This window comes from Mastigoproctus giganteus, chromosome 3, assembly GCF_048544385.1.
Source record: "Mastigoproctus giganteus isolate SK-2022 chromosome 3, ASM4854438v1, whole genome shotgun sequence".
NCBI lineage: Eukaryota > Metazoa > Arthropoda > Arachnida > Uropygi > Thelyphonidae > Mastigoproctus > Mastigoproctus giganteus.
The window spans coordinates 3,886,000-3,911,554 of NC_143577.1; the positions used below are offsets into that span (position 1 = coordinate 3,886,000).

The following is a 25,555-nucleotide window of genomic DNA, read 5'->3' on the forward strand; positions in this document are numbered from 1 at the left end:
AACAATAATAATTTGTTGACTGTAAAAATATACCTTCTGTAACAGTTATGTAAATATGTAATTTATAGATGGAATTATTAGTGAATTGTAAATATATCAGTTGTATAATGTATGTACAGAATCATCAATGTGTAAATACTATATATATTAAACATAAAATGTGTATATAATATTTCGGGACGAGACTACGTGTTCAGTATATGTAACCCACTGCACGTAGTATCTCGTACCCTGATTTGTACTTAGCACCCTCCTGGCACTATGCCGTCCCGGGGTGGTTTCCTTATGGAAATAAACGGATAATAATAATAATAATAATAAAAAACAGAGCAGTGGACCACTGCTCTGTTTAAAGATGAATCCTAGATTTAAAGCTGAAATTATTCTCCACGTGATATCTTCTGGAGAGAAGTTTGATCATCATTCTATCCTTCTGGGAACAGAGAAAGGAACGGTGCGTAGTCTTTTCATTTGGTTTATTTAATTAAAATATATTAGAAGTTATTTTCGCAGTTTACAGTGTGTAAATTAAGGTAATCTTATTTCTGTGATCATTCGGGCTAATATATCGAGATAACTTGAATTACCAATAATAATAATAATAAAAAAAATAAAAAAAAACTCTTTTTAATCTAGAAAAAAAATTTAACACTTATGAAAGAAGTGGTAATTAGAATGAATAAATTATGAAGGTCTTTCGATTAGCAAAGCTTTCCAGTGTTAACGTAGCAGAAATATCGTATCTGTTATCTAAGTATGTATCCTGAGGGATGAAGAACCCTATTTGCCATGTAGAACACTTACTTTTTAGCACAAATGGAGTTCCTTACCTTTTTCGAGAGTTTCAGGGGAGGCACCCCGTGCTTGGCTCTGCAGTCGTTGTGGGCTTTAAGACAGCCTTCTTCAAACGATCCTGGTTTCACTGGGCTGGATGGAGATGTTTTGGAAGGCGCAGGAGCTGCTTTGGAGGGTGATGATACCTTAGAAGGCGTGGGTGCTGCTTTGAAAGGCGACGATGTCTTGGAAGACGCGGATGCTGGACTAGCAAAGACAGTCTTTGTTGTTGGAACGTCGGATCTTGTCTGGATAGTCATTTTGACGTCCGATCCGTTGGTGAAACTGCTCTTGTCGAACTTCTTGAAGAAATCTTCGCTGTTGGACATCATTCCATCAGAGGTGGTGTAAGTGACCGTCCGACTCTGAGTGACCATCGGAGACTTGAAGTTGTCATCCGACAGCGATAACGACTTGAAGCCTTCCTCGGTGCGCATGGTGGTGGTGCTCGTGAAAGTCCTCACCTCCCGTTTCGTCCCCTCCTGTGTGTGCATCGTCCTGACCGTCTCCTTCATCACCGTTTTGTTCTGCAACGAAATATTTAAATTGTTCATTAAATTGTTTCCTATCTAATATTTTGAATGGGTTTTATTTTTCTTTCTTTAGATGTTCTAATTATACGTTTTTGACTGATTTTTATTTCGTTTGTTCAGCAATGGAATGTATTTTTTAACGAGGATTGCACTTTCCGCGTAATGTATTGAATGAAATTCAATGATTCTTGTTGGAGAAATTAAAAACACACGCCACGATTATTTCCAATAATATTGTGTGCGGTCTTTGTCTACAAGACCAACTATTACCGCTCTTCGCTTCTTAAAATCCTAAACAACAAACTTCTTTTCAGGATATTATTTCTTTCTGTAAGTAATTTTCACGTTCTTCACAACACGACAGTGCACTTAATGTGTTTTTTTTTAATTTTAAATTTCATACGAATCGTGGCAAGTTAGGCCATTATATTTCTTTATAAGATTATTTTATAATCTTATTAACCTATTCAAGTTACAAGGGAGGGGGGTGCAATCGTGTCATCTTCGATTTATTTTAAGCTTCTTTAGGAAAAGAATTCCTTAAATGAAGCGAATGACCACTGCTACCCCATATTCAAAAATCCCCAAAATAATCGAGGAAGAAGGGTGGACTCGTTCTTTATCACTGCTGGAGTTCTCCTATTGCTATTGCCTACAACTGATGAAATCTTCCAAATCTACAGATAGCCGGGTTTAGGGCTGTAGCATTTTTCGAGATTTTAGTTTTTACTGTTCATTTTCTATTCCTTTATTTATAATAAATCTAAACTAATTCGTTGTAAGAATGTTGCGACGTTTTATGCAGCGACTACTTTCTTTATTAGAGTTAAAGTCGAGTGAATAAATTCTGCATCGCCCTCTTAAAGTGAGAAGATCTATTTTGTTTAAGTTATTGAACAGCAAATGTCAAGATATCATTGCACGTTTCTGTTATCAAAGAAGAACAAGCGCGTCTTTCATCGGGTATTATTTTGTCTATTATAGGGTATTATCGCTTGAATTAGGGTTCTTTGTCGATCATTGAGTACGCGAGAAGTTGAACTTTAAAGAGTAACCACAGCTAATCTTACCTGTCCATCTTCACTGGACTTGTGGGTGAACTTCTTGAACATGTCGATCGTCTGAAAATGAAAACAAGTTGTTAGCACGTGAACAGAAACTGCTTCCTCCCACAATTCATAATAACCGACAAAAACCTTGGAAACGATTACATCGAAGACCCTCAGGTTTCCAGAGGACGAACGGAGTACACAAATTACACCGCCATGGTTGCACAGAGTTGCGAAAGCGCAGAGGGGATATTACCGATAGTGATGACCCTAGAAAACCATTGGGGTGACAAAATGAGGGTTGTAACACATTTGGAAAACCGCCGTTGCCAGCAATTTTAATTTAATGAAAAGTGAACATTTTGAGGAACTTACCCGAAAACCTTTCCGTTGCTTCGCGTTCATCTCGCCGAAGAGAAATGCGGGCAAATTACAGTAAGGCTAAGTGGATGCCCTCTTCTGCCTGCGGCTGAATCGCCGTCGACCGCCAAAGTGCTGCACGAGCATGTAACCGCGTTCCTGACATCCGGGCATTCAACTCGCGCCACTCTTTAGGCGCGTCTTTTCTAATTATTTAGAACTAATTACCCTTTCTGGCTAAATGGCTGCGGTTATGTGTTTTTCATCACAGCTACATCGTCATCATGGCTTCCTGGTGGCCACTCGCTGCGTTATACTCGGTGTCACGTGTGCGTCGAGAAATTAAATTAATAGTCAAAGTATTACTTAAATTGATTACTACGAAGTGTTTTACGGCAAGAGGCTACGTGGTAGAATGACTGACGTATAGGTTATAGTGCAATTGCATCTATTTAATTCGTAGCCATCTACCAAAGTAGTTATAGTTAAGTTGGTGTCGTTTTAATTATATTTCATGAGAGAGAGAGATGACTGGTGGCCATTCTACCACGTAACCTCATGCTACGTGGCCCTAAAATACAGTGCAGTATATAGTCTATACTTCAGGCATCTCTCATATTGTGGAGTTATACTTCATGACTGTGTTGTCACTATTGCAACATCAGGGTACCTACCCACCCACCGAAGAAGGGGCAGATAGCCCTGAAACGGTCACCAGGTGGATGCCTGATGCTGCCCGGAGTTTCCAAGAATAGGTAACAACAGTCTTCTCTACTGGGGAAGCATTGCATATTCGAGGAGTTTTTGAGTGGTGTGAATATGAAGAGTAACTGCCCCTTTCCTCTTTCGATGGCATTTCTTCTTTTTCTTCCTCTCCTACTATCGCTTTACTACACCTTCTTTTTTGCTTTCCTAAGTTTAATAGGGACAGTATGAGGATAATAGAGTACTATACCATTTTTCAAACGGTGCCGTCTGGGTGGTGGTATCCGCCGAGAATAAATACCATTAGTCTTCTCCACTGGTGAAGCATTGCTTATTCGAGGTAGTGCAATACCACGGAAACTCGTTATGAAGGTATTCAGAATATGAGATATAATTAGAACGATGCCAACTTAACTACTTTGGTAAATAGCTACGAATTAAACTGATGCAACTGCACTAACCTATGCGTTAAATTGATTACTCACTTCCAAACAGATTTTTGAACTTAATAGCAATGGCTCACTGCCAAGGTTTTTTTTTTTTTTTTTTTTTTTACATTAATATTATCTTTAAAAAGTTATTTTTATATGAAGCAATAAAATGCGTTGTTCGCCGGACAACCAACAAACAGCTTACAGTAAACTCTCTCTCATTCACTACATATGTCTAAGAAGAAATCTTAAAAACAGTGAAACGCTTCACTTTCAAGTACATGGACTTTAAACATTGGAATGCTGAACATTCTGTCTATAAGTACAGATTCATGCCTGGAAGAACTATTACAAGAACCATCGATTGAGATTATTTATGTGAGATCCGAAGGAAAGGCTAAAATCTGGTCAAACTAAAATATGGCCATTGTCTGTACTACAAAGGAACAAATAATGGATGGTATGGTGGAACTGAGTTCCTGATATAACAGATTCAATCATAAAGGCGGAAAGTTTTACCGAAAGAACTGCGTACTGTGCTATTAAGCTAAATAGTCGCTATTATTCTTCAAATTATTCTAGTTTATGATGCAACAAATAGCCATAGTGATTATGAAGTTGAAGAATTTTATGAAGGTGTATTGCGCCTTTACAAGCAGGACGATTACCATTATAAAAATGTAAAGTGTGGTTTGTGTCAAGCGGCACCAGGGGTTCGTCCCCCTCCATCTCCGCGTTGCTTGAATTGTGGGTGTGCCAGTTTTCTGGAAATGCCAGAGATTTAAAAGTGTATGGATATTGTACATGTGTAGTGTTGTGTACCGTTGTTCATCTGGTCATTTAGCCGCTGGACCCCTGCTGAGGCCCAACGTTGCCCCACTTTCTACCCGTGGAGGCAGATCAGGTACACGAGTATTATAATTATTTACTCTGGCAGGTCCTGCCACCTAATTTCCTGAGATTTCAGTGGCTAGGACCTAAAAAAAATTATTATTATTATTATTTTTTTAATTATTTTTTAATTTACTAATTATTTTTATTTCAATTGCAAAGGGTTGCAATTTTTCTTGAATATAGAAAAGGCTTAGAATATGGGCGAAAGTTATTTTGAACGTATTCAAATTTAGGTGTGTGGGGCATTCGCTTGCATTAAGATAGAGGGAAGAAGACTGGGGGTGAAAGGTAGAAGAATGAGGTCGATAGGAAAGAGGGCCCCAAGTGGATGTCAGTGGGGCATGCCCATGCCCCACCAGGAGAAAGAGTGGGGATGGCGAGGAGGGGAGGAGACAGAGAATCCGTCACCTCACCCGGCGCCAAGGAAGAGGAGAGAAAGCAGGTGGGGCAAGACGCCCAGCCCGGATCGCCAATCGGCGAGAAGCCGGTGCACAAAGCCCGAATCACTATGGAATTGTTCCACGAATGTGACAATGACTTTTCTTTGCTGCAGTGGCCCGCTCAGTCCGCGGATCCTATTGAACATCTTTGGGTTGAGCTGGAAAGGGCTGTTTGCTGCAGGCCTACACCTCCGCGAATCTCAAGGAACTGCGTGACACACTCATGTCTGCATGGTACTCCATTCCTGCACGTTTTCAGCATCTTGTTCAATCCATGCCTAATTCAGGCTGTTTTGAAGGCTAAAGGGCTCAATACGCTACTAGGTAGGTGTATGTAATAAAGTGGCAGCACGGTGTATGTGGGAGCACTGTTAATGTCGGATGCCACACCGTTGCTGTGGTTAAACACCTATCTACAAAAGAACAGACTTACGCCGGCACCTTCATACCAAAACATGTTCTTCCCATTATTCTGAGTCTGGTCTGCAATCTGAAATAAAATAAAACACGTTCGGCTTTATAGATAGTTCACATCACGAGAAAGGAGTCGAGAAAGCAGTTTAAAACGAAGAAGGGAATGGGATTAAATGAATTTGATGGATTTAATTCCATCTAATTCGACAGGTGGCGTTAAATTCAGGTTCGAAATCGCTTTAGATAATTGACTCTTGGAGACAGCAAGAGGTCAAGGAAATAAAGATCAGCAGTGCATTAATAACGTAACTAAGAACAACAGTCGCATGTGCGAACCCGCGCTGATGTATGCCCTAACGCCAGGAGGTGTCTATGACCGAGTTGTGGCGTAATGGTTCCATGAATTTGTGGACGCTGTTCAGGTTGTCAAAACACGTGACCGGACACGCAAAGCTCGAACAGGAAGGGGCAGTCTCCTTCACCTTGAAAGACGAAACAATATTTTATTTACGCAATACTAAGCAACAAACGTTCTTTTCCACTCCAGCACGCAGCCTCGATTTCGTTTCGAAACCCTTCGAGAAATGGTTTCTGCAGATGACACTTTAACTATTATTATTATTATAAAAGTTACGTACGGTTGACATTCTGACTATTATTATTATAAAAGTTACGTACGGGTTGCACTCAAGTGTAACTTCTTAAATAGTTCTCTGAGATGATGAGGAGTTACGCGAGTAGTTCAGATGCACGCGACATCATTTAAGCACTGCAAAAGAAAATTGAGGAAATTCCCCAATTTTCTTTTAAGTGATGCAACACGTTTTTGATTTTCCTCAATTTAAGCAAATAGGGGAAATTCCTCGTTTTTCTTTTAGGGCAGTTTCGTAGATTCCTATCTCAGTGTACAAAATCTCCAAAAATTCCAGCATGTTCTTTCTTTGTGAAGATGGGGGGGGGGGGGGGGGGGAAGGCGAAGACGGCCCCACAACAGATTCCTACCATTATTTTGAGAAACTCCAAAACATAAAAATTCATTCTTTTTTCACTACCTTACCAAGCTGATCATTTCAGGTATCCGACTGCGTTCCTGGATTTGTTCGCTCAGGCGTTGGCCTACAGAAGTCTTGTATCGATCACAATTGTCAAGGTTACCACTCGTAACCTTGATCACAATGTGAAGTTGCTCGAAACTTTAATCCGACAATTAATATACTCATTATACATTAACGCCTCGCGTTCAATTGATGAAAAGAGGGTAAATGTGCCCCTCCACAAACACATCCATTAAAAAAAATTGAGGTACTAGAAGAGAAGCCGTTTGATATCATTTCCCCACCCCTTTCTCACTCCTCCTTCCCTGATAAAGCTGATCCACCCGTGCTAATAAGTAAGATTGTCGCATTTGATTGGGCTGCAAATCACGTGAGCAAGCGTCTGGAAAATACGACCCACTTAAAAATGACAAAATGCTTAATGGATAGGGAAGGAAAATTAACCAAGGAACTTCCTTTCAGATTATAATGAAATCATTACTGTAATTTAATGTTTAAATTCTTAGCTTAGAATAACAAACATCTATCGAGTGAGAGGAGCTAAAGAGGCGTACGACTGCGGTTTCAGTTAGGAACCCCCTATTTCATAAAACCGCCCTTCCTCCCTCTTTGTTAGCGCTCGCAATTCGAATTTTACTCGTGGAGAGGCAAATATCAAGCTTATACGATGTCAGCCTTTGAAAAAAATAAAAAAAAGAGGGACAACACAAAATGCTACCGCCGTTCACGATGATTGCCCTTAACCTTTCATCGTTAACAAAACAAAAACTAACAATTGCATAGCTTACATACATCGAACAGCTCGACCCCTTAAGAAACTAAAAAGAGAAAATGAAGCTCGCTTACTGTTCCTCGGTATCGTGGCTACTGCTCGTGAAGTCCGCACCTCTCACTGCCCATCCGATTAATCCACGTTCGCATCAGTCGGTGGTGTCGCAATGCAGCAGCAGGAGCGACTCTCTGGCATCAAACTACGGACGCAATCAAAAAAATATTCCGTATCCCTGGAAACGGAATTCCAAGCGCGGTGACCGACTGGCGAAGGTTTTGATGTCAACGAGCAGATTGGTAGAGGAAACAAGAAAAGGGACGTCCGAGAAGCGCGGGTTCCTCCCGGACGTTGGAGAGCGCAGTGATGGTGCAGGTGCGCATCCCGAATTGTTCGGTGACTTTCACTTGTTCTCTGTCGCCCCCACCAACTCTCTTAAGGATTCACTCCAACAGAAGCAACGTGAACTTCTGTGGATTCTCCCTTGGTGGGAGTCGAAACCACTTTGCTGTTTACTTGTTTGTTTGGTGCGGGGTTTTAGGAGCATCAGCCACTAAGGTCATGTTGCTCCGTGTATACTGTTTGTAAATTGCATATGTTCTGAGGTCGACTTTCTGTTTGCTGGACGAAAAACCCCAGTTTTCTGGAGAAAAAAACATCCTACCCTCGCCCGAGACCGGTTAACTCAGCTACGTTGTGAAACAACCCATAAAAATCGGGATTCGAACTCAGATCTTTTCTACTCGGTACGGGGAGAACGGCGCTTCTACCAGCTGTGGTACATACGAGGGCCAAAACCACTTTGCGAATTGCGACGTTCATGAACTGTTTGTTTGCGTCTTAGTATGTCTCTCAGGAAATTAGTGTTATTTTGTGCCTGTAAATTGCGTGGAAAAAATTCTTCTTGCGGGATGAAAAGTCCGAGTCTCCAGGAGAATCATGCAACAGCCTCCCGAAACCGACTAACCCGGCCACGATGTGGAAAAGCCCATAACCGTCCGTGAAACGCGCACATGTGAATCAAACTCAGAAGTTTTAAAACCAGTGTGGAAACGTAGCAGTCGTAGGGGAAGGTTGTAATCATGAATGAGCTCTCACCCAAAAAGAGGTCGTTCTAAGTGACTCTATGGTGGTTTCTATAGTTGTTATTCGTTTGGAGAAAGATGTCGGTTCGGCTGCAGTTAGCCGATCTCCAGGTTTTTCTTTTTTTATTTGAAGCAATATGTTAATTCGTTCGTGAACACTGTAATAGTAATAGAGGCATATGATGCGAGAAAGCAAGCGTATGAGCTTGCTTTCTTGTATTATCAGTAAAAAAAAAAATTCACACGACCATTCCTTCTAAATGTTTGTCCAATTCCTCCTTAAATTTATTTAAGCTATCAATTTCCACAACGACAGATGGAAGTTTGTTCCAGCAATTAACCACCCGATGGCAAAAGGCACATTTCCGCACATCTATTCTACAGCTGTCTTTCCTCAATTTGAATCTATGCCCCCTCAGGTTCGTAATCTGAGCAAGTGGAAGAATTCCATTATAATTCAGCATGCTCAACCCATTCAGGGCCTTATACACCTCAGTCAGATCACCTCACAAGTGCCTATTCTCCAGGCGCTGCAATTTGCAGAACTTAAGCGTTTCTTGTTAAGAGCACCCTTTGTTCCCCTCACCAATCTTGGTGTCCTTCCCTTTACTCGGTCTGGCAACTGTACATCCTTCCTAAAATGAGGCCTCCAGACCTGTATAGTACTCAAGATGTGGCCTGACCATTGCCAATATACAAGGGGACAATCATCCCCTTATCTCTGCTAGCAAAATTCCTGTATATCATCGACAAGACACCATCAGCTACTCTTGCAGACCATCTGCACTGCTCAGAAAACTTCATATCTGACTGCACAATTACTCCCAAGTCTTTTTCATTTTCTACCACCCTAAGTGTAGTACCATACAGTTGGTACATTCCTCTGGTGTTACTTCTACCCATATGCAGTACTTTGCATTTGTCAATGTTAAACTTCAGTTGCCACTTCTCAGCCCATCTGCCCAAATTTTTTAGATTCTGTAGGAGCAGCATACCATCGTTATTGTCATTAACAACCCTGCCAATCTTTATATCATCTGCAAACTTCGACACTAAGCCTGATGTACCTTCATCAATATTAATGATAAATATACAAAACAACAACGGGCCCAAGACCGAACCCTTGGGACTCCACTAATAATATTAGTCCACGAATAGCAGCGTCCATTGTTTACCACTCTCTGTCTTCTTCTACTCAACCGCCCTTTTATCCATTGTAGCAACTTACCCTTAATTCCATTCTGCTTCGGTACAGAGATATAAATATACAGAACCCAATATGGCCTTAGATGTCATGCGCGAAATGGAGAACAATGACCGAACAAAAGAGCATATTTTGAAGTTGTGTGTTTATCCAAAAAGTTTCCACTGACTTAGTTACAGACGATGCAGACAACTGAAGTTATTATTACTACTTCCTAGCTCTCGTGGGTAGAACTGCTGTCCTCCCCACACCGGGTGGAAAAGACTTGAGTTCGAATCTCATCGATGGCGGGAGGAATTTTTTGAGTATTTTTAACAGCTGGTCTCGGGCGAGGGTAGCGTGGTTTTTCTCCCGGAAACTGGAGTTTTTCGTCCAGCAAAGAGAAAATCGACCTCAGAACACACGCAATTTACAGACAATATACATGGAGCAACATAGCCTTAGTCGCCAATACTCCTAAAACCAATAACAATAATAAGTGAGGAGAGGGTAGCATGGTTTTTTCTCCCGGAAAATCGAGTTTTTCATCTAGCAAACAGAAAATCGACCATAGAACACATGCAATTTAGAGACGATATACACGGAGCAACATGGCTTAGTCACTGATGCTTCTAAAAAACTCTACAACAACAACAACTTCCTCAATCGTGTGGCAGTAAAAATCGCGGTATTGTGTACCACTCTAAACAGGTCAGTGTGCAATCTTTTCGATTTCACGCAAATATACATCTCTAAAGCATCGGTGAATTTTGGCAGAACATGAAAAATGTTAAAATGAATCCCTGATGGGGATTCATTTTAACATTTTTAAATTATTCAGCTTATGTAGGATTGTCTTCAGCTTATGGAGACAGAGAATTTGTTCAACATTTTCCGAAATCGTGGGCAACTCTCCAAACTTGCAGCTTTGCATTCGAAGCTAATAAACATCGGGTGCTGCAGTAGTTTAAACCAAGGGGTTATGTTGAGTGTGGGGAGTTTATTGTTGTGTGCGTTTGAGCACAAACACAGCTTCTCACGACGCTAAGCAACCAAAACTAAAAATACGCCCTTGGAAATACAAACTTCCTGCGGGTTCTGTTACGAACTGTTTAGTGTGTGTGGGAAGGATGGGTTATGTTTTCGTGACCTCATCGCTCTGTGCTACCCTGCGAATATTTTGTGCCTCACGTTCGTGTGGAGGGGCGGACGGGACGTTTTTCAGTTTTCCTTCTTGTAAGGCACGTGGATTTCTGCGGCGTCTGGTGTATGTAGCCCGGAACAGGCGATCACCCAAGTGCGAGCCACCGGCAACGGGAGGAATTTCGACGCTGCTGTTTCTAATCGCCAGTACAAATAGCTCCTTGACCCCAGATAAAGAAACTTCAGTAGTTATCTGTGGTTATCGGCGGCAGAATTTATCTCGCTCAAGGCCACAAGCGACACTCGAGCCGTTTTGATAACAGCAATTAATGGACTTAATACCTTTGGAGAAATTGAATGGGGGGAAGGGGGACTTCTGGGTTTGACAGTAGGCAGCTTCTTCCTTTGCATATTGGCTTCGTGAAAATGCGCGGCTTGCTGATGGACACTCTGAAGACAACACGGAGATGATTCGATCAGAACTCGTAATCTCCACGGGATCATCGCTCAACCGCAGTATTATTTGGGAAAGTTTATTTATTGGACCTTGTCAATTGTTTATATTTCTTATCAAGAAACATATATATTCACATATTTATTATTACATGAAACAAATTTGAAGAGTAAAAGCAAATATTAGAAAATTACACTCACAACCAAAAAATTAGAACCTGAACGTCTAGTACGGCCACATTTTACCTAGATTAGATTTCACTAGGTATCTAGTTCCAGATTTCAACCACCATTCTTCCATCAGGATATTTGTCAGCTGCTATATTGTGGTCGGTAGGGCTCCAACAATGCCACCTTTTTCAAAATCGAAAAGTTTACCATGACTGGATTGATTAGCCACTGAGTATAGGTATATTGTAATTGCGCTTGGTTTCACTCTCACGTTGGTTCCTTTTTTTCTTTTTTTTTTTATTATTATGAAAACCCCAAACACGAGAGGTATTAGAACCTATAGTACTTAGTACGGTGCTTGGGTTGGAGGTTAAGAAGACGAAAGAAGATATTTGTTGACATTGGACTTGAACTTCTGTAGACTGTAATTTTCAGGAAATACGTACGAAGGAAGGTTGTACCAGAAAACGGCATTTGAATGAATAAACGAGGAAGATGAAAAGTTGGTTCTGTGAGTTTGAAGTTGGACAGTAAATGGATGTTGGCTGATGGCTGCAGGAGTTCGGACTATTTTGAAGGAGAGATCGGGAATTATAGAAGCCAATTCAGAAGAACAGTGCCCATGGAAGTATCTGTAGAAGAGGCATGCAGCAGAAACAGTACGTCTATGAGACAGCGAGTGGAGAGACTCTTAAAGATGAGTCATTAATTGACCTAATAGCTCTCTTCTGTATGGAATCTAGTAGCCCGAGATGGGACCTTTTAGGGACACCGCCCCAGATGTGGGAACAATTCCATGGTGGGGTGGATTTGCGATTTGTACAGAGTGAACAGCTGTTTCTTCCAAGTAATGCCGAGAGCGAAAGAGAAAACCAAGTTTTTTATTTGCAGAGGAAGCAATATTTGTAATGTGCTTGTGCCAAGAGAGATTAGAAGTCAGGGTAATCCCCAAAAGAGATATATCAACTTGCCTAGAAATCGGAGTGTCACCAAAGATAAGCATAGGGGCAGAAGAATCCTTTTTGCGAGATATAAGACAAGACTGAGTTTTAGAAAGACTGAAATCAACTAAAATGTTTTTGCTCTACTGGAGAATTACCTGTAGATCGACATTTAAAAATTGGTAGCGGATATTCGAGAAGTTGGAGCTGTTTGAGCATAGCAAGGTTTCTCAAAATGGAAAGTGGAATGCAATGTGCTATCATCGGCAAAACTATGGATAGGATTTCCAGTCAATGGAAGAAGGCCATTAATATACAAGAGGAAAAGAGTGGGGGAAAGAACTGAACCTTGGGGGACACCAGCGTTAGTGGAGAAGTTACAGGACAGAGAGATATCTACCATCACCCTCAGTGAACGGTCACAGAGAAAACTTGATAAACAATTATAAAAAACAGTTGGCAAACCATAAGATGGAAGTTTGTTTAGAAGACCTTTAGGCTAAACACGATTGAAAGCCTTTGAGATGTCAAGAGCAACTACTTGTGTTTCACCGAACTTTTCCATTGAAGTTGTCCATAAATGGGTTATATAAGCTAGAATATCACCAGTGGATCGACACTGACGAATCCATACTGGTGTTCATTGCTCAGACAGAAGGTTTCTAGGTAGTTTAAGAGTTGGCGGTTCATTGATTTCTCCATTACTTTAGAAAGAGCACAAGTAATTGGATGGGACGGATTTGTCACCCTTTTTAGGAACTGGCTGGACGCGAGCAAATTCCAAGCAGAAGGAAAAACTCCTTTGGAATAAGAAAGTGAAAAAAGGCGGCAAAGAACAGGAGTAAGTTTAGGAGCACAGGTTTTGAGAACAAGTGGAGAAATACCATCAAGACCTGGAGCTTTCTTAGATTCAAGATTCGTCAAAATCCTTCTGGCATTCTTCTGTCGGAAGACCACAGGAAGCATTGAATGGAGCGTGTTGAGAATGCTGGGAGGTGTTTTACCAAGATCATTAATACATGAGTTGGAAGGAAAATGGGATGCTAGCAGGTCAGCTTTATCCTTGGTCGAAGTGATAACAGAACCATCTGCTTTTGAAAGAGGTGGGAGCAGAGATGAGCAAAAGTTGCGGCCAATAGCTTTGGCAAGAGACCAGAATGCTCGGCTACCATTAGGGCAAGAAGCAAGTTTTCTGTTGTTTGTCTGTTCAAACTCTAGTTTGGACTGATTAATAACTGCTTTACAATTGTTGCGAGCTTTGATGTAGGCAGAATATGAAACTGAAGAATTAGAAACAAGCCAATTACGACATGCAACGTTCTTCTCTTGTACAGCCTTAGCACATTTATTGGAAAACCTAGGTTTAGATAAAGGACGAGATTTTAAAGTGGAGTGTTGAATGAAGGATTCCATTCCTGCAAGAATAATTTCACTGACACGATCTGAGCAAACGTTGACATCAGAAGTTTTGAAACAGTAATCCGACCAAGGAAAAGAAGAAAAGAAGTCTCGCAGGTCATCCCATTTTGCATTCTTGTAATGCCAAGCAACACGAGGTTGGGAATAGCCATGAGATAAAGGCTCCATTGGAGAAGAGACAATCACCAAGTTGTGATCTGAGGTGCCTAAAGGACCTCTCACTTCGACTGTGTACTTAGAAGGGTTGTTTGTGAGAAAAAGATCAAGCGTATTGGCTGTATGATTAGGATTGTCCAGTATTCTTGTAGGTAAATGAACAATCTGTGCTAGGTCATTAGTAATTGCAAAAGCCTCAGCATCTCGACCTGCTGGGTTGGTGTGACTAGAAAACGGAAGCCAGCTGGAGTTGTGAACATTAAAATCACAAAGGAAAATTACCTCACTGTTAGGAAAGTTGGACTGGAGAAAGTCAAGTTGCAAAGAGAGGAAGTGAAAGAGCTCCAAGTGATTAGTGGAGTTAGGAGAACGGTAAAGACAGAATGAGGCAGAGAGATTTTAAGGCAGAGGAGATCGAAAAGAGGACACTCCAAATTACCAAGTCTCTGACAAAGAATATCGGAACGGACATATGCACAAGTACCATCTTTGAGGCGAAAGGAATCATACAGCGAATAATTTGGGCAACTGAGATGAGCAGTAGTTGAATAAACCGATAAATTAGATTCTGTGAGAAAAAGTACGCGGGGTTTGGAAGACTGCAAGTGGAAATGGAGATCGTTGAGATTAGAATTGAGACCACGTATATTTGTGTAAAGAACAAGCTCGGCCTGGAAATGAAAAAGTGGCGAATACGCCATGCTGTCAATGTTTGTTTGTGTGTGTGTGTGTGTGTGTGTGTGTGTTGTGCGCGCGCGCAAGTGCAAAATTGGATTGTTTAGAAGGAACTCAGAGGGATCTAAGGCCATGTGACATTCGTATTTCTAATCCATAAAATGCGTGTTCTACTTTGATTTTTCTCATTTTCCCGATGTAAAACCTTAATTTGAGTCTGTACATCCATTTTTAATAAATGGTCTGAGATTCTTTCTGTTTTGTTTTTTCATTTTATGCGCAGATAAATGGTCTAGTGAAAATTTCATGTGGATGGAGAGTTAGTATCTCTTCCTGGTTGGGAGAACCCCAACTAATTGTACTGTATATTGAAAAAGATAACTCCCCTGCATCGTCAAAGCACATCACCCAACACTTCCGTTTGGAACGTTGATGGTCCTTTATTGCATCTTTCATAGGTTGGTTCAACTCTGCCTTGGTTATCTGCGATGATATCGAGTTCTATAAGAGAGACAGGTGTGTGTTATACTAAAAAATTTTTCTAACCATTTTGATACCAGGAAGCAGCGATCACCGGGAAAGCTGTTTCCCTGTACCCGTCCATGCCACGAGGAGGCGGGCCATAGCTACTAGTACTTTTATAAAATAGGAAAAATATTATTTTTATAAGAGACAAAACTTGATACTCTTGCACAGTTCAACAAGTTAGTTCGTTGTTGAATTGTGCAAGTCTATGCACAATTCAACAATCCATAATAGTGTTGGCATTCGAGGTGAGCGGACGCGCTTCGTCAGGGCTTCTCAGTTAAGTGGATTGGATTACTGTTGATTAGTGCTTTTAAATATTTGATTTATTTAGATATTGTTGGATTATATTGTTATAGGTTTTCCTGTAACAGTTTGATTTTTATAATATTATAGATCTCATTTTTTAAAGTTAATTTTCATTGCTATTTAGCTAATTTTATAATGGTAGTTACGAGATCTGCCTTAAACACGTCACAGGGTATCGTGAGTCATGATTTAATCCGTTGCGGAACCTATAGAATGTTTTCCAAGGTCGACCTGGTGACTAATGATAGCTCACCTGGGATTATTTTCGTTGTGATCGATGTAAAAGAGTGCACCGATCTTAAATTACAATTTGGTGCACTGATGGAACAATTTGAGTCACTGAAAAAACGGGTGCTTTTTTCAGTGACTCTAGCAATCTACCAAGTGATGCACACCCGATTCGGGCGTCGAAACAGAAAAACCAAGTGGAAACTACTCTGGTTAAAAAGGACATTGTTTTATTAGGAGACTCCATTGTCAGGGAAACGGGGATTATTTTTTGTAATAAAGATAGGTGGAGTAGAACCAGGGTATCTCTGTCGGGAGCAACTATTAATGATGTCGCCAACAGATTGTCAGATTTTAAGGGGGTAAAGAGAATATTATTATTCATGCAGGGACTAATGACATTAAACGTACACGATCTGACGATTTGTTGAAAAATACAGGACCATGCTGAGGGAATGCTGCAAGCTAGGCCACAATGTCTGTGTCTGCAATCCTGCCCAGACACGATAGGAGGGATTATATGTTAAGAGCCTTGTGGATTAACTCAAGACTTGAAGGAATCTGCAAGGCTTTAGGGGGGGAAATTTCTATTAGCATGGCCCACACTTGTAGGTAGAAGGAATTTGTTTTGTAGAGACGGGATACACTTAAACAAAGGTGGTGCAAACGTTTTTGCCAGTATTATTAAGGATACCTTAAAGGTTCAGGGAAGCTGTTAGTTATCTGATAATATTGGTCAAAGTAACTCTTGCACATACCTCAAGAGTTCTTATCTGTTACCCCAACTGGACATATTATCTAGAAGTTCTGGGGGCAGAAACGTTTCAAGTGAGCGGGTAGCTAATGCAGGGAAGCGAGCCTAAAAATCTTCAAGGGATGTGTTAAGGTTGTTAAATATACAAGAACAGTAAGTCTTAAGTCTTAATTCTTTATATAGGTTCGACAGGCAAAGGCAGTTTATGAGAAATCACTAGCAAACAGAGCAAAGAGGGGGGGGGGGAGGATAAGGAATTCTTCACATATATAAATGCCAAGAAGAGCAGGACAAACCAGATTGGACCTTTACATAAGGGAAAGGGGATAGTATTAAATACACCAGCTGCCGTTGAAGATGAACTCAACAGTTATTTTGCATCAGTATTTAAAAATGAAAAGCCTTTTGTGGCAATGGGAAATTGTGGGAGCGAAGTTGAAAAATATGTGATTAATAATATTGAAATTTCGCAAGATTATTTAATGAAAAAACACTTTCGAGCCTACATGCCAGTAAGGCTCCTGGAGTTGATGGAATATACCCTATAATCTTAAGGGAGGCGGCAAGCGAATGTATTGAACCATTGAGGCTAATTATGCGAGCATCACTAGACTCTGGGGAGATTCCCTTGGATTGGAAAAGTGCAAATGTATCTCTCATACATAAGGGTGGCTCTAAAAGTGAAGTTGGAAATTATCGACCTGTCAGTCTGACTTCAGTAGTAGGAAAAATCATGGAGGCAATGATCAAGGGTGGAATTCAGGATCATTTGGATCGAATTGAAATTCTCAAGTATACTCAGCATGGTTTTGTAAAGGAAAAATCATGTTTAACAAATCTGGTTCGCTATTTCGAAAGGGTCACTCACGAGCTGGATTTAGGGAATAATTTCGACATTGTTTATTTAGATTTCAGCAAAGCTTTTGACTCAGTCCCACATGAGCGGTTCCTTTATAAGCTGGAACAGGTTGGAATCACTGGGAAAATCCTTAGATGGATAGAAGGATGGCTTCAGGGCAGGAGGCAGAGGGTTTTGATAAATGGCTACTCCTCAGATTGGGTTGATGTAAGAAGTGGGGTTCCTCAAGGATCAGTATTAGGACCACTGTTGTTTTTAATTTTCATAAACGACATCGATGAAGGGATAGAGGGCGTGATGTCTAAATTTGCAGATGATGTTAAAATTTGCAGATGATGTTAAAATTGGTAGAGTAGTTAATGATCACTGTCAAGCTTCACTTTTTTTCAGAGAGACCAAATAGATTTCAGGAATGGTCAGAAAAATGGCAGCTATGCTTTAATCCAACAAAGTGTAAGGTATTACACCTGGGAAACAATAATTCCAAAATAACTTATTCACTTGGTGGAGTTCAACTAAACCCAGTACTGGAGGAAAGGGACTTGGGTGTTACGATACGGTCAGACATGAAATTCTCTGAGCATTGTAAACAGGTTGCAAGGAAGGCCCATGGTGTCCTATCGATGATCTATCGAACTTTTGCAAGTAGAGATAGGGACGTGATAATCCCATTATATAAGGCCACACTTGGAATACTGTGTTCAAGTATGGAGACCGCACCTAAAGAAAGACATCGAGCTTCTTGAAAGGGTGCAAAGACGGGTAACTCGCCTGGTGAGATCGGCAAAAGGGCGTTCTTATGAAGAAAGAATATGTGGGTTGCAGAGTTTGGAAACTAGGCACCTTAGAGGAGATTTGATTGAGGTGTTTAAGGCTCTCAGAGGCAATGGTAAAATGAATGAGGATGAAATTTTCAAGATTATAAATGATGCTAGAACTAGGGGACATAAATTCAAGTTATGGGGGGAGATGTTTAGATTGGACTGCAGGAAGTTTTATTTTAGCCAGCGAGTTATAAATTACTGGAATAAGTTGCCTACATGGGTGGTAGAGGCTGACAGTTTGGGGAAATTCAAAGCTCATCTGGATAGAACCTTCGGGTGAGGGAAACGCATAGGATGATAGGTTTAATTTCCTTTTCTTTTATTAATTATTATTATTATTTTTTTATCATTGTTTTATTTGGGTGTTTTTTTTTTTTTTTTGTTTTTTTTTGGCTGGTGCAGCATAAGCTATAGGCTTTCTTGCATCATGTGGCCATTACTAATATTAATGCTAATATTAATTTAACAACGCAAATAACAATACAATACAACGCAAAATGTTAATTTTGCGTTGTATTTCAGATGGGTGGAAAATAATTATTCACGATTTATAACAAAATAAGTTTACCCATCAACATGAAAATTTGTTACAAAGAACCCTAAATTATTCTGGTAAGCATTAATCTGAAATGGGTCAAACGCTCCTGTTCCACATTTGTAGTAATATTTCTGTACAGGAAACCGGAACGGAACACTATGAAATCGGAATTGAATTTAGAACCATCCTAGGGCCCAACAGAACATAAGTTAAATATTTTGTAAAAATCCGCTTTTTCTTGTCGATTTAATGCGAAAACAAAAGTTCATTCATGCCGATTTTTGTGTGTGGTGGGGGGGGGGTGGAAACGAGGGCTGTGAAATCGTAACTGGACATGGAATTTTCTCAAGGACCCATAGAACACAGGTTGAAAATTTGGCCTAGTTCCGACTTTTCGTTCTACAGTAATATGCGAATTATTGTTTTGTTTTTGTTTGAAGCGAAAAGTAAATAAACATAGTTATCTTACAATTAATTACTAAATTTATAACTTTGTAGAACACTTAATAAAATCTATAAGTTTACTTTCTGAAAATTTAGCCGTTCATTGTAATTACAACCTGCGATATTTATTATTCTTCTCCCGTGTACGTTTAATTATTCTTTCTCTGTATACATGTATCTGTTTACTAACGACACCTCGTTCACGAGTGTTACGTAACAATACATGGAAGTGTGCACGGGCTGTTTAAAGATAACAATCCTGCATTAAAACAATACGAGTGGTAAATTTAGTCTATGACTTCCATTTTTTCTCGTACAAAAATTCTATGGAAAAGGAAATAATCATTGCCATTTTTCTGTATGTATCTGTTTTTAATGAAATTTGTGATGACTCGACACAAATTTTGCTTTATGAATCAAAAATTTCACGAAAATCCGTCCGCTGGGCGTGTCTACATGCGGACGGACAAACGTATATGTGAAGGCACTTTTGCATATAAACTAAGCGCCTTGAAAACGGAAAGGAGATTGTATTTTATATTCGCAGAAAAGTAATTTGAATGAGATGTTGGAAAAGTCCTCGCATCAGCGAGGTGGTCGATGAGTTCAGTTTACATTGCTGGCCGGAATTCAGAGAAGCTTTCTGTTGGGAACGGGAGGAGCTGTTAGGGAGCGTTTTCCTTTCTAAACCAAGTTAGTGAGTGAGGGGCGGGGAGGGTGGTATTGGCATCGCGAAGTTGCCAATGAGTTAGGGGAGCCAGGCTCGTATCTGTGTCTCCCCTAACCCATCTCCCTGACATCTAGATAGCTGGTGGTTGCCCAACTATGCAACAGGCAAGCAAATAACTATTGAATATTAAGGCGTGACGACCTCAGCTGTTTCTGTCCACTCTGAGGCCATGACAGGACTTTACAGTCAGAAGGGTCCATGACCTGGTATGTTGTCTTCTTTAGTTGTACCCATCCTGCTTTCCTTTCACCTTCCCCGACCAGAGAAGCGTTCAGCCGGTTGCGGTCCCATAGATCTGACGCCACCAGGTGCCACATTGGAAGAATGGATCTGCGGGCTACCCAGAAGGATTCCGATTGTTTGAGCCGAAACATGGCCTGCATTGTGTCAAGAAGCACTTGGAGGGAACCACCCCTCCCCACTGCACGCAAGAAAAGCATTACAACTAAATAAAGTTATATAAAAGTGCGTCCAATTTCAAAATGTACTTACTTTTTCGTTGCTTTTCGTCGCCTGCCGAGGGAGGTTGTCGTGTTCGACTTTATTGCGCTCAATTTACGTAGGTCGTAGCGTTTTAATCTTTCGGACAAAGGTTACAGGCAATGTAGCAACCCCTACCGTGGCGAGATGGCTGCCGGAAGTATTCGCAATGCAGACGAAAGAGCGATCACACGTCACGCCGTTGTGTCCGACGTCCCTTCGCTGGTCTGGCCCTTCAGGGTGGTCGCGAGAGGGATGCCTTGCAGAAGGTGGCCGATCTCCGACTCAGTTCCCGTTCGAAAGGGGGAGGCACGTGTTTATCGCGTTCTAAATGTCTTCGGCCAGTGGCGCGTGACACACTCTTTGTCATCGCGAGGAGAGAACGCGTACGGGTACGAGACATGTGATGCGGGTACGTGTTGTGTCGGTGCGCGATCAGCGTTCGACGGAAGGGGAAACTGAAACGAAAGCAAAAATTAAAATCGCGGTTTCGAGAAATCTCCACATTCCTTTGCTCGCGAATAATTGAAGAAATAAATGACGTCAGAGCTAGGCCACAAAAGTTAAAAGGAAAATCAGAGCCGAGGCTCGTGTGGCATACAATACCACAGTCGCCAAGGAGGTACAGCTTCGTGACCTCCTCATCCGACAGCTGCTTCTACATGACTTACGACAGCTGGGCCAATTTGTTGAGTGTTTAATAAAGGGGTTTATCCAACCGGGGGTTTTAAGTTTGTTTGTGCCTTCGTGGACTGCTCTTATTTGTGGGCTTCTTTCTAATCCTGTCTGGTTGAGGGAACCTCGACACGCGGCTTGCCCCACCAACTGAATCTGCGAGATTCACCGTTTAATTCACTTCTAGCTTCCTTGGACGATGGTTGCGTAGGTTTTTCATCCTTGAAATGAGCAATATGATGACGAGCGAACTCATTAACAGACGCTGTAACGCTGGCGCCTCGTGACTCCTCCGGCGATTATTCTAAACTTAACGGGGAACCAACCCGACCACATCATGCGACTTCAGCAGGGAGTTCAAAAACAAAAGCCGTCAGCTACAGTAGCGATGAACCCGTTGCTTCTGATCCCGCAGTGTCGTCCAAGACGGACGGAAGTGGCCTGTTACGAGAAGTGAATGAAGAGATAAACGTCGTGCACATCAGCCAACATTACCGGTCTGTCAACATTAGCGGTCAGACATGTACACTGCACTATCAGAATATCAGGACCATAATCGGAACACTCGGACTGCTTGGGAGTTCAGAGCGGAGGTGTGGATACCTTTGAAGGCCATTCGAGTCATTCTTTCGATGCAGAAGACTCGTAGGCAGTCTCATTAATGTAAATTCATTTGCTAACAGCGTCCCTACGTATTATAAGGCCCTGGCAAAATACACAGAAACAAAATATTTTGAATGAAAATATTGTACTTTATTTTCAAATTATTTTACTCAATTGATATTATATTTAATGGAAATTTTTATTATTATTATTTTAGTGTTGCCCGTAATTAATTACATTAACCCGTATTTGTGTCTGTAAATTGAGTATGTTCTATGGTTGATTTGCCTATTTTGGTGGACCAAAAAACCCCAGTTACTCGGGAGAAAAACCTATATTTAATGGAAATATTACATTTAGTTTAGTACGTGTATAGTTGAGCCGCCTCCTCGTGGCGTGGACGGGTACTGGGAAGCAGCATTCCTGGTGATCGCTGTTGCCTGGTAACAAAGCGGCCAGAAACAACATACACACACACTACGCACACGTAGCACTACAGTCATTTCTAGCCATTGTAAAGAGTTTTGTATATCATCACAGAGAATCGTGGCGGAGATCATCTAACGTTTAGGGGCCGCGTTACGTAAGACATCACACATGTCCACATTACCCAATTGATAATCCTGTTTATAATAAGTCTAAATGCGCTGTTGATGGCGTAAAATCTGTAGTTACGTTGTTCAAAAAAATGATACATTTTAGTTCTCGCGCTTGAACAGTCTTCAGGCGCCTTCGGAAATGTGTAAAACGCCTGTTGTCTTCATCGTGCGTCTCTTATGTGACAACTCGACTTCCACAGAAAGGATTTTTCCCAGAATTGTATATTTGGAACTTTTAAGATTTATCCCAAATTTCATTTTTCGGTTCCCCACTACAGAACCCTGGTTTAGTGTGGATGTTGAGCATTACTTGAAAGAAGAGTCGGATCGAAGCCAAATTTTCAGCGTATGATTTACTCTTCTCCCCCTTGGGGAAGTTCCAATCCAAAGGATGTCACAGTACTCCAAGAAGTACCCTGTCCTATTGAAACCTTCCCCAAATTTGAAACAACCGGTTCGATCCGTTTCAGAAATCTAGGATTCTTATAGAGTATTGTTCTGGACTTTTATACCAAATCTCTTGTCGATGGATTAACCCACATCTCGTGTGCCTCTCTCTCTCTCTCTCTCTCTCTCAACACACTGTGAAATGTAACTCAGTGCTTGGAAAAAAAAGGAAAAATGAAAATTTTAAAACCCACTGACAACTTCAATTTTTATGGCACCGGTAAAACAGCGCCTCCGTGCATAGCCCCGTATATTTTATGTCCCTATCTGTCACCAGATATGGGTTCTACAGCTGAACTTACACACTGATAACTACCTGCGCTTCGTAGCCAGTCCAAACCCGGGATTATTTTCACAAATATAATGTGAAGTGACGCAAAGCTAGTTGACTAAAGCGTGACGCGAGTTACTAATTTAATCATTCCTGTTGTAATTGGTAAATCGTGCCTTTTGGCTGCTCTTGTGGATACAACCCAGATTAATCGTAATCAGGTTAATTTGTGTCGCTGGTAAACGGATCCCATGGAAGATCTGTTTACTACCACTCAGAACGTATAAATGAAAGCCCGGAATCAGTGAGATTAGAGCTAATGAGGGTGATGAGGGTAATCTAATACTAATTAACGGCGCTTCCATCCCCCGCCCTCGCCCTTCAGCCATTAATTCAATGTCCCTTGCCAAACTGGAATTAAGAAAAATTTAACGAGGGGTTTTGGACTCACCTTGGTGGTGTTGGTAGTAACAGAAACAAATACACACACGTACACGATGAAGTACTTAATGGGCTGAAAGACTGGCTTAAGAAGAGAGGAGGAGGAGGAAGTCATGACCCAGCGGAGCAGATATCCGCTCCTCACTGATTCCGCTGTTATAATTGAGGTCACGGAGGTCAAAGTCGTAAAAGCCTTTAAACGCTTTGATTAAGCGAATGCAAAATGGAGAGCGCTTGTGCGGAATTTGGGTCCTCGGAATTTCGTAATGTTCGTTGCTTCATCGGACGGAAGCTTAATTGATACGCCATCCCCGAGCAATTGGTCAAAATTCTAAATAACAAATTTCCGTTTGTACTTTTGTACAGCCAGAGAAGTTGGCGGTTTTATTGGCAACTGTTTCATTGCAGTCGATAAATCAGTGGCGCATTTTTTGTTACAACGTACAGACATTACTTCGAAATGTGTGCACGCACATCTCCAATCACGTCCTGGCGTACATTTGTTGTTGTTGGATTTTAGAACCATCAGTGACTAAGGCTGTATTTCTCCGTGCATGCTGTCTGTGAATTGCATGTGTTCTGTAGTCGATTTTCTGTTTGCTGTACGAATAACCCGAGGTTCAGGAAGAAAAACCATGCTACCCTCTCCCGAGGCTGACTAACTAAGCTACATTGTGAAAAAGTCCCATTAAAATTCCTCACAGGATTCGAACTCAGGTCTTTTCCACCCGTTGTACGGAGGACGGTGATTCTACCCACTGTGGTACCTTTGACGGAGCTGGTGCATAGTACTTTGGATTGGAAAAGTGCCAATGTATCTCCCATACATAAGGGTGATTCTAACAGTGAAGTGGGAAATTATCGACCTGTCAGTCTGACTTCAGTGGTAGGGAAAATCATGGTGGCAATGATCAAGGTCGGAATTCAAGATCATTTGGATAGAACTGAAATTCTCAAGGATACCCAGCATGGTTTTGTAAAGGGATAATCATGTGTAACAAATTTGGTTCGCTATTTTGAAAAGGTCACTCATGAGCTGGATTGAGTGAATAATTTCGACATTGTTTATTTAGATTTCAGCAAAGCTTTTGACTACTTTGCTATGGTTGCTTTATAAGTTGGAACAGGTTGGAATCACTGGAAAAATCCTTAGATGGACAGCTTCAGGGCAGGAGGCAGAGGGTTCTGATGGTAACTACCATCAGGGGTAGAGGAAAGGGTTTTTACTTGCGTAAAGGCGACTATGATAGTCTGAGACAGTATTTAAATTCTATACAGTGGGACCAACTGATGATGTTACCAACAGCAAACTCAAAATGGGAAGCATTCAAAGAAATGAACTTGGAAGCTACTAGGCTTTACATACCAACTAAGAAATATTGTTCGAGGTTTAGGCCTAAATGGATGTCAGATGAACTAATGAGGCATATGGCAGAGAAGAAAAATGCATGGGATACATACAAATTAACACGTGACACAGAAGCAGATACAAGTTGATCTGTAACCAAGTTATAAAGGAGGTTAGGCAGGCGAAAGCAGATTACGAGAAATCTTTGGCAAGGAATGCAAAGAAAAACAGCAAAGAGTTCTTTACTTATGTAAACTCTAGAAGGAATGGGATGAATCAGATTGGTCCACTTGATATCGATGTTTCAACTGTTGATTATCGTGTTCAGGTAGCTAACAAACTAAATGAATATTTTGCATCAACATGTCACACATGAAGAGTTATTCAGGAAGGGGAATGCCAGAGGTGTATTCAACTCTGGCAGTAAGCTAGATAATTCTGTCCCCAATAATCGACTCTCTTGCCTACCTCAATGACGAAATAGAAAACTCAGAGCCTAAAATAGGGAAATTCTCGATCAAGTGCTTGTAATGAATAAACAACTCAGGATCTCAAAATGAATGCTGTTTTCCCTCTAGTCAGACGTCAGTGATGGACCATCTGGAACCTCAGGAGCATTCACAGGAAGCAGATGATGCACTACCAAGACCTCCAACTCAAACTGAGCGCGTCCAGCGAGGAAAAAGATCTCAAAAATCTGCACAGTTCTCCTCTTTTTGCAGACAGAACAACTGAACAGATCGTAGCCCCGGCCGTGATGTTGAACCCTT

At 41.1% G+C, this 25,555-nt stretch overlaps 1 protein-coding gene across 2 annotated transcripts in view; it reads right to left on the bottom strand.

Annotated features, from left to right (window-relative positions):
- Positions 1 to 20,745, bottom strand: part of LOC150087621 (uncharacterized) — a 48,384-nt gene extending 27,639 nt beyond the window's left edge. Inside the window, exons 1-3 of one of the 2 annotated variants that reach the window (XM_090369171.1) lie at positions 20,414 to 20,745; positions 2,438 to 2,488; positions 831 to 1,361 (exon numbers count right to left, since the gene is read on the bottom strand). In XM_090369171.1, the coding sequence (XP_090225297.1) occupies positions 831 to 1,361; positions 2,438 to 2,479 (573 nt within the window). In that variant the 5' untranslated portion in view covers positions 2,480 to 2,488; positions 20,414 to 20,745. Of the gene's footprint in view, positions 1 to 830; positions 1,362 to 2,437; positions 2,489 to 7,561; positions 7,682 to 20,413 lie in introns of those variants that run through there. The other variant, XM_090369170.1, reaches the window with a different exon arrangement.
- Between the last annotated feature and the right edge of the window lie 4,810 nt (positions 20,746 to 25,555).